Below are 8,689 nucleotides of genomic sequence, written 5' to 3' on the forward strand. Positions count from 1 at the left end.
ATAAATAAAGAATAGAATAATAACATATAATGCTAAAAAAAATACAATAAAGAAATATAGGAGAATAAAATATTAATAAAAAAAATACAAATAAATATGAGTTAAGTGTTGATCATAACTTCCATATACTTGGCTGAATCTGTCAGAAACTTGACATGTTCAATAGTAGTCCAGGGTTCTGTCAGTGGGAGCGGCCAAATGGCTTGGTCACTGAAATAGGTTTGAAGTGCCACTTGGTTTAGTCTTCAGCGTGGAGAGGCAAAGGGGAGAAATTAAGAGGAATCAGTTGATCCCTCTCAGTTGCTGAACTGAGCCAAACAGGATTTGCAAACATATTTCAGTTTCTTTTTGGGGCTTCCTTAATGCCAGACAAGTGAAGTTAAGTAACTTCTACAAAAATCTGACAACCAAAGAGAAGTTTAAATCACGCAATTTAATATTTTCTCTCCGGTGGTTGACTTGGTTGATGTTATGAGTGGCCTGATTGGCTTCACTCCATCCATCTAGTATTTCAAGTTTAGTGAGCAGACTCTGTATGTGCTTACAGCAAATTAACAGCTAATTGCTGACAGTAGGTTACTGTATTTTACATCATTCTTGTTACAGTGTAAATTAGTTTAAAATAAATTACAAAAATGGTAAATAATTTTGAATTAAAATACTTAAACTATGAGATCACTGAATTGTGATTTAAAATGTAAGATGTTAGATTCCAAAAAGATTGGAAAATTAGAGGTTTAATCTTTAACAGTGTTTTGTGTTTTAAGAGTTTGTTATATCATTCATTGTGTAAACTCTTCATCTAAAAAGTAACTAGTAACTAAAGTTGTCAAATAAATGAAAATGAAATAAATCTAGAGGAGTGCAAGCAACAAATGGAACAGCTAAAGTAAAGTTCAGCTACCTCAAAACTGTACTTAATTTTTCTTGAGTAAATATTGACCTACTTCATTACTTTCCACCACTGTCAATGATTTAGTTATATCAGGAGCGACAACAAGAGCAACCACAACAACCAGAACATTTTTCCATAGTGTTTTATTAATTTTTGAGTTGCAAATACCATTAAAATGTGCAGATGACACGAAACCTCCACCAGTGGCTGAAGTGGAACTTGTTCTCAGAGTGAATGCACTGAAGCCCTGAGACCTGTTCCTCTTCCCATCAGATCCAGCTCAGGTGCACGAGTGCATTTACTGGGCGATCGTCACTCTGCCACCGGTGACAAATTGAAGTGAAATCCATCAGAGAAGTTCTGCTATGTCCTTCTCCACGTTCTCAATGGGACAGTGAAGTTCATACCTGCAGTAAAGGAAAAACATTAGAGCCACTATAACAGTTAGACCCATGCTCGACCAAATTAAGGGCTGATTGGGTTTCTAACTTTGAGGCTATAACTTCACCTTTTGAAGGGTATGCCATCTGCGGTAATTAGGAACTTCTCAAAATTCCAGCGAATGTCATTGACTTTGATGGGAGACCAGTAGAATTTCTTTATATCTCCGATCACAGGGTTCACAAAAGGCAAAGATTCCTGTGGATAAGAAAAAAACAGTGTTTAACTAAATATATCATAGTTAATCTCATTATTCAACTCTTATGTTAAAGACAGTACCTTTAGATAGGTGAAAAGAGGGTCTTCGTTTAATCCGTTCACTTCAACCTTGCCAAAGACAGGAAACTTTGGTATAAAACCTCCACCGGGTCTCACATACTTAAGAATATTTAGGGTTTCATGATTCACTTCTGAAATAATAAAAGTAGAGAGAGCAACGTGTTTTAAACAATGTGTGTATTCGTAACTTTTTCCTGAAAATAACTCACCAAAGGTTTGCTACATTGCATGAGCATGCAGGAAGAAAACATGGATGTCAAAATATCAATACATTAATGTAAAGAAAAAAAAAACTCCATTACAAGTAAAAGTTTTGCATTCAAAGCTACCTCAAGGTACTTTCATATTGTGTCGATTTGCTTTAGAGGTCCCTGTAGACAAAAGCTGCGGTGTTTCTGTTGCCACACCCACAAAATATAACATCAGAATAAAATTATCAAGAGGAAAAATCTCTTCCTGCTTCAGTTTAACTGGCTAATGTACTACTCACTGCAACTTTGCCTGGGAAGATGTAAATACAAGCTCATTTCATCTGATTTCAAGAAGAATCCAATCTGGTGGCAGGCATTAAGAATAGCTACAGCCAACATACATAAATATAATACATAATAATTATATATAAATAGCCAGTCTTCTCAGTGATGGTCTTGTTTGCTTATGTAGGTCACACAGAGGCATCAGTATTAAGTTGAGACTGTTTCATAAGCAGTTAAAAACTGCTTTAGTAGAGAATGTGTGGAAGTATTACTGTACAGGTCAAAAGGAAAAGTACTTATTCTCCAGAAAAATGCCTCCCCCTGTGACACATTTCCATATATTACATTAATAGAGTGGTGATGTATTATGATGCATAATTAAGGAGCATTTTACTGCTATAGCTGGTCATAGTGGAGCTAGTTTTAACTACTTTGTAAAGTTTGGTAGTGTAGTTAAGTGGTTCCTAACCTTGGTGTCATGGTTGTTCTGCCTATGTATTTATTAGCTCTGACTTTGGATTGGATCTTTGATTTTATTTTGTCAAATTAATTTAGCAGTGAAATCATCTCAAGTTAGAGAGGCATCACTGTTTCACCTTTGAAATTTAACATGGTCTTTGTAAGGAGTCACAAGTCAAAAAGATTTGAAATCTCTGCAGAGTTGTAAGGAAATAATGATACACTTGAATGTCACAATATTATGTTTAGTGATGCTGTACTGGCTCCTGATAGAGATTTGTAGCAGTGGTTCATTTTGTGTTGCATTCAAACCCGCGACCTCTAGATAGCAGTGTTGTTATCTGTCTTCGCATATCTGATTGCATAAAGCAGTAAACCTTTATGCATATGGTGATGTGTTTACAAAAATAAAAAAATAAAAAAATAAATAGCAACATGTCACCTTGATTACAGTATCACAATATATTGCAATATTGAATGGTAAACCTTGTATTGTTAAACGTATCATATTGCCAGATTCTTGCCAATAAACAGCACTAGTAATTCAATGTAAAATCTTAATCTGAAAAGTAAATGCAATGAGTAAAAAGTACAGTTCCCTCTGAAATGAACTGGAGTAGAAGTATAGCATAAAATGGAAATGCTGAAATAGAAATGGCTCAAAACTTTCACCACTGATGTAGAGTACACTACTTTTCTTCATACAGTATACCACCAGGTCAGTAATCCATTACTTTGTCACCTTTCAGAAGCTTCAGTGTACCTACCAGGTGACTGAAGACCAAACTGGTTACAGGAGAATCCCAGGACAGTGAAGTTGAGGTCGCCAAACATTTCCATCAGTGCATTCAGTCTGTGGTACTGAGCGAGAAGGGACACAAAAACAAAATCCTTTAATAAAAAAATGACTGCACAGATTATTTGTTATGAGCTAATGTGATCTGACTGCAATTGATCAGAGCTCTCGCAGAGTATTACCTCCTCTATTGTTGACCCTCAGAAGGTGGCAACGTTGATGATGAGGAGCACCTTACCCCTGTAGTTACAGAGCGGAACCGTCTGTCCATCCAGGGTCTCCGCAGAGAAATCATAGATTGATTTATTCGCCATGCTTGCGCTTGTAGCTTGTATATGGGATTGTAGTCAGTCAAGAGTGAGTGTTCACGCGGCTGTCCTGTTGGCTCATCTCATTCACTGAAACATAACTCATGGGTCAGCAATTGTTCAGCATGACTGACTTCATTGTTCTCCTGGGCAGAGGTGAGCTGGCAGGATGGTCATTTGTTCGACACATGTATTCTAGGAAAAGAGGTGACAGCTAATTGGCAGTGGGAAATTTATTATTAAAAATAAACCTACGTGGGTCTGCAGGAGGCCACACTCATTTTGGCTGCATCCTTTCCTCTTTACAACTGAAATTCAGGAATTCATACACTGAGTTTTGGCATTTTACTTTGTGACAACAGGCTGAAAATTGTGACATATGTATGTGTATTTATTTTGTCTATACTGCACAGAACTTTGTTTTTGTGGACACCCATATCTGCCATTAAAAGAAATAAATATCCCCATTCTAAGTCATAATTATGAGATAAAATGTTGAAATTATGAGTTGAAAGTCGAAGTTATTAGATAAAATGTCATTAATTATAGGATAAAAAGTTAGTTATAGGACAAAAAGCATATTAAATAATTAATAATCAATAAATGATTAAATTTTCCCTACAATTATGATATAAGAAGTCAAAACCAATATGAGATTAAAAAAATAATCATTTTGATCTCATAATTATAACTTACCACAATTTCCTTGGTAAGTTCTAATTATTACTAATTAATTAGTTTTATGTTACTGGCGGAAATGGGCTTCTATATTATGGTGTACCTCAACAGTACCCTTTAAAAAACTCCTTTCTGATAAGATCTAAGTTACTTTTTAACTGTTCACGTCAATAGAATAAAGACTACTTAAGAAAAAGGGAATAAAAAAAACAACATTAAACGAACCACTGTTAACAATGCTAACACAATAAACATCATCGTAAGAGTATAGGAGATCTCTATAAAACAGTTATTTTATAATTGCAAACGAATATGTAAATTGTTTTAAACGTGATCCTTGACGTAAACCCGGAAAATTACACCTGCTGCATTCAAGTATTCCTCGTTAACGCTTATATCCATGATTATATTACTCTTAAGTCACTAAAATATGACGTCTATGACATTAAATTAGCAAATTATTTTGGCAGCAAACGACCAAACATTGTACTCTCTAAAAGAGTCGTGGTAGCTGTTGTAGTTAATAAGTTCATGAGCGCAAAATCGGGCCATTTTGTCTTTTTCCAGCAATCTAAAATGGGTGAAATTAGCAGCAACGGTTAATATGCGTGAGTCTATCACTTTCACTATCAAGTATTGGCTCACTTTGCCCCACATGCTATATCTTATCAAATGTACAACGTTGTTCGATAGTTCGTGCTCCATTCCGAATTCAATTTAAAGTATTCCGACGATCCATGAATGCAACATTCGGTTTGGGTTACACCTCAAGCGCTTGCAAGATGCTAAAGGAAAATACGTTATTTTGGCATCTGTGTGAAGAACAACACGTCTATAAAAACTCTGTATAACATAGCGGACTCAGAATGGATGAAGACGATAATATGGGAACGTAAGTGTCTGTTAAAAATTGAGTTTTCTATTTTAAAAGCATTTGGATCGGTGTCCCCGGTAGGCTAGCTTCTCGGCTAACAGCGATAGCTTCCGAATAATAACAACCAAGTCACTGAGATGTGGCTCTCATTTATTTATGGCTCTCTAACTCTAACTCTAATTATATATTACAGTGACAAGGCTGATATAACCTTATTTACTGCTAATGTAATATTTATGTTATTCTTGCTTTCAAGGCGTGTGTTAATATATAATTGTATTGTCGTTCCCCTTAAACCTCTTTAGTACCGTTGCATGCGGTATCAAAGTTCAGCTATAATGCAAGGCTTGCATTTCCTCAGCAGATGTCTTTTGGACTTGCCCTGGGAGGATGTACTTGTTCCACATATTTTAAGTTATTTGCCGCTGCAACACCTCGTCAGCCTGCAGAGGGTGAGCAAGCAGTTCCACAGCCTTATCCAGGTGTATTTGGCCAACTGCAGGACGTTTGACCTGTCCTCGGTAAGTCCTGATGAGTCTACCCGTCCACACCATACACATGTTTTTGTCATTTTTAGAGGGGACACAGGGTCTTTAGGGGGAGGTAGCAGGACAACACTACATGCCATATAGACGTGTTATACATCATCTTAAAGCTGGTAACAAGAGGATTCATTTCTGATGCAGCCTGGTATGCTGTGTCGAGTTTCTCAAGTTGTGAATTTGTAATAAACACTGTGTTTTTTCTAGGCACCTGTGCAGATTTTTAAAGTGTGACATTTTGGAGATTTCTGTAAGAATGGCTTTTTCCAGCAATTGGATGGTGAACACTTCTGTTCTGAGAATAGCTCGGAGACCCCCTTATTGTCAGTATACCTAGGAAGGCCATACATCTTCTGAATGCACCAGGTCTCTAGTTTGTGGTGGAGAACTTTTCTGAGGCTGTGATTACAATAGGTCATCTTATACAGTCAGGTCCTGTTTTTAAAAAATGGTCTCACTCCAATGAAATGGCTACTATGGAGACCAGTATCATCACACATTAATACCGGTGGGCTCATTGAATCCACAGGAGTTTCAGCTTTACAATCATACCCAATATATTATATTCCAACTGTTTGTGGACCCCAGCCTGCTGATATACCGAATAGAATTGGCAGAAAATAACACATTGATGTATGCAAATGTCTGCATGGCTTTTGTCCAAACTGCATGAAATTAGCATAATGGACCATTTTTCACTTGCCAATGTTTAGCCTAACTTTGGAGCTTTATATAGCCAACTTCCTTTCAAGTTAGCATGACATGGGTTCCTTCCTTAGGTCTTCTAGTTTCATGTGATGTCAGTCTAGCTCTAAATTGAGTCTGCTACAGCCTCTCAAATAGAGTGATGATGGGTGGGGACATGGTTGTCCTTGCAGAGTTGTAGAAGGTTAAATAGCCTGTACAGTTAAGTAGTAAGTTTAAGAGTTTTAATTGTTTAAAAAGCCTGTGGTTGAGAGGTAAATTCTTTTATCTGCTCTGTTGTGATATTTACAGATCGGACCATCCATTCCTAAGGAGGCATTTTGCTCCATGTTGAAGGACAACAAGTGCCTCCACAGCTTGTCCCTTCAGAACTGTTCAGACTGGGTGACAGACAAGGAGCTGCTGCCAGTCATTGGTCAGAACCAGCACCTGCAGCGAGTGGACATGAGCGGCTGTGTCTGGCTCACCCGCCACTCCCTAGTGGCCGTGTCCTTGAGCTGCATGCACCTCCAGCACCTTGGCCTGGCACACTGCGAGTGGGTGGACAGCCTGTCCCTGCGCAGCCTGGCTGACCACTGCGGGGGGCTTCAGTCGATCGACCTCACCGCCTGCCGCCAGCTCAAGGACGACGCCATCTGCTACCTGGCCAAGAAGTGCTTGACGTTGAGGTCTCTATCGTTGGCGGTCAATGCTAACATCACTGATGAGTCAGTGGAGGAGGTGGCCAAAAACTGCAGGGGCCTGGAGCAGCTGGACCTGACAGGCTGCCTGCGGGTCAGGAACCAGTCCATCAGGTATATCATCTCTTATTTTCAAGTATAATCCAGCTAACTTTGTGCTCTTGTGCACCCATCCATAAGATCCTCTGCATGCTGTGCTCACAGGACTCTTGCAGAGTACTGCCCGAAGCTACAGTCCCTGAAGGTGAATCACTGTCACAATGTGACAGAGTCAAGCCTGGATCCGTTACGGAAACGTAATGTAGTGATCGATGTCGAGCCGCCTTTACAGAGGGCTCTGGTGCTTCTGCAGGACGTGCTGGGGTTTGCTCCCTTTATCAATCTCCAGATATAGGAAAAGGGCCATCTGTCTGTCCCAACAAGAGCACACAGGTGGGTAATATGAGCAGTTTATTTGTCTGTATGAGCCACTGACATGTTTTATACCCAAAAACTGTCTGTCAGATCCCTAAACAAGGTGAGAAAATCAACCACAATGAATGTGTTACGAGGGATGGACGGATCGATTCTGTAAGAGTGAGACAAAGATTCTCATAAGCTGCTCATTTGGTATCGATTCCTTTAAAAACTATTGATAATAACATTTTGTAAACAAAATCATGGGTGGCTGCATCACTTCCAAACGTTTTCAGTTCTTTTGTATAATGTCTGTGCCAATAAACAGCTCTCACATTTTTGTTTAGCTGGCCGATGTCACGTGACTGTGACAGTCACACACTTCTGTGTCAAACTCGTGAGAAAGTGGCAGAAAGGAAACATAACGTGATGTGGTGCCACTTTTCACATGTAGATAAAAATACAGCAAGATGCATTAATTGTGACAAGAAAGTGCCAACAGTAGCAACATGAGTAACCTGTTCACACATTTAAAAACACACCTTGAAAGTTATTAGGAACCTGAACAAAAACAAGAAGATAATTATTTATTTTAATATAATTTTTGTTATAATATTTCTGTAAAATAGATTCATACAAACATCTTAATTGTTCTCATATTTGCTTTCGTAATAAATTTATTAATAGCCAGTATGTGTCATATTTTTAGAGCTTTTTTTTCTCTAAAAGTCAGCCGTTGTTTTTAAAATAACATTGATTATTGATTTAAAAAATGTCATTATTATTATTATCAATAAAATCTTGACAGAAAGTATTGGTATTGCATCAAATTCAAAAAGTTTGGTATCACCCACCCCAATTCATGTTTGCTGCAGATAGTGATGCCTTCCTGTGTTACAGGTGTCTTCATCAAAGTGGCCGCTGCATCACGTGGACATGTGAGTTGCTCTTGAGAAACATTGAGACAATCCAAGACGACCTGGATGTTTTCACTCGAGTCTGTGCGGCAAAATAACGTGGACAAGAAGAACCCACTGGAATGCAGAAGTTGAGATGCATATTTAAGATGAGAATTAAAATAATGCCACATTTATGTGACCGAAGAAAGCCATGATGTACTTTTAAGAATTGCTGCCTCGTGTCCAAAAGATGTCACTGCA

At 38.2% G+C, this 8,689-nt stretch overlaps 2 protein-coding genes across 4 annotated transcripts; one reads left to right on the forward strand and one right to left on the reverse strand.

Moving 5' to 3' along the window:
• Positions 1-1,021: 1,021 nt before the first annotated feature.
• Positions 1,022-3,759, reverse strand: gpx9 (glutathione peroxidase 9). Its single transcript, XM_084741603.1, has 5 exons — positions 3,529-3,759; positions 3,318-3,411; positions 1,616-1,746; positions 1,404-1,534; positions 1,022-1,302 (listed from the first exon to the last, which is right to left on the reverse strand). The coding sequence occupies exons 1-5, from the start codon at positions 3,658-3,660 to the stop codon at positions 1,245-1,247; spliced, it is 546 nt and encodes a 181-aa protein (XP_084597729.1). The 5' UTR covers positions 3,661-3,759; the 3' UTR covers positions 1,022-1,244.
• A 1,131-nt stretch (positions 3,760-4,890) lies between these two features.
• fbxl15 (F-box and leucine-rich repeat protein 15) lies at positions 4,891-8,452 on the forward strand. Of its 3 annotated transcripts, none has more exons than XM_084741647.1 (5): positions 4,891-5,224; positions 5,568-5,727; positions 6,745-7,247; positions 7,338-7,565; positions 8,430-8,452. In XM_084741647.1, exons 1-4 carry the CDS (start codon positions 5,199-5,201, stop codon positions 7,525-7,527), a joined length of 879 nt encoding a protein of 292 aa, XP_084597773.1. In that variant the 5' UTR covers positions 4,891-5,198; the 3' UTR covers positions 7,528-7,565; positions 8,430-8,452. The 3 variants fall into 3 exon arrangements, with proteins under 3 accessions (XP_084597773.1, XP_084597774.1, XP_084597772.1); XM_084741648.1 differs by having other exon boundaries at positions 4,993-5,224; positions 5,571-5,727; XM_084741646.1 differs by lacking the exon at positions 4,891-5,224 and having other exon boundaries at positions 5,506-5,727.
• The last annotated feature ends 237 nt before the right edge of the window (positions 8,453-8,689 follow it).

The sequence above is a fragment of the Lutjanus erythropterus genome, chromosome 17 (genome assembly GCF_056507025.1).
Source record: "Lutjanus erythropterus isolate fLutEry1 chromosome 17, fLutEry1.hap2, whole genome shotgun sequence".
Lineage (NCBI taxonomy): Eukaryota > Metazoa > Chordata > Actinopteri > Lutjaniformes > Lutjanidae > Lutjanus > Lutjanus erythropterus.

Bases quoted from the DNA above. Each gene is read 5' to 3' on its own strand.
- fbxl15 (XM_084741646.1), top strand. From the start codon at position 5,521: ATGCGGTATCAAAGTTCAGCTATAATGCAAGGCTTGCATTTCCTCAGC. The intron at 5,728-6,744 runs GTAAGTCCTGAT...TGATATTTACAG, and splicing joins GGACGTTTGACCTGTCCTCG to ATCGGACCATCCATTCCTAA. The intron at 7,248-7,337 runs GTATATCATCTC...CTGTGCTCACAG, and splicing joins GTCAGGAACCAGTCCATCAG to GACTCTTGCAGAGTACTGCC.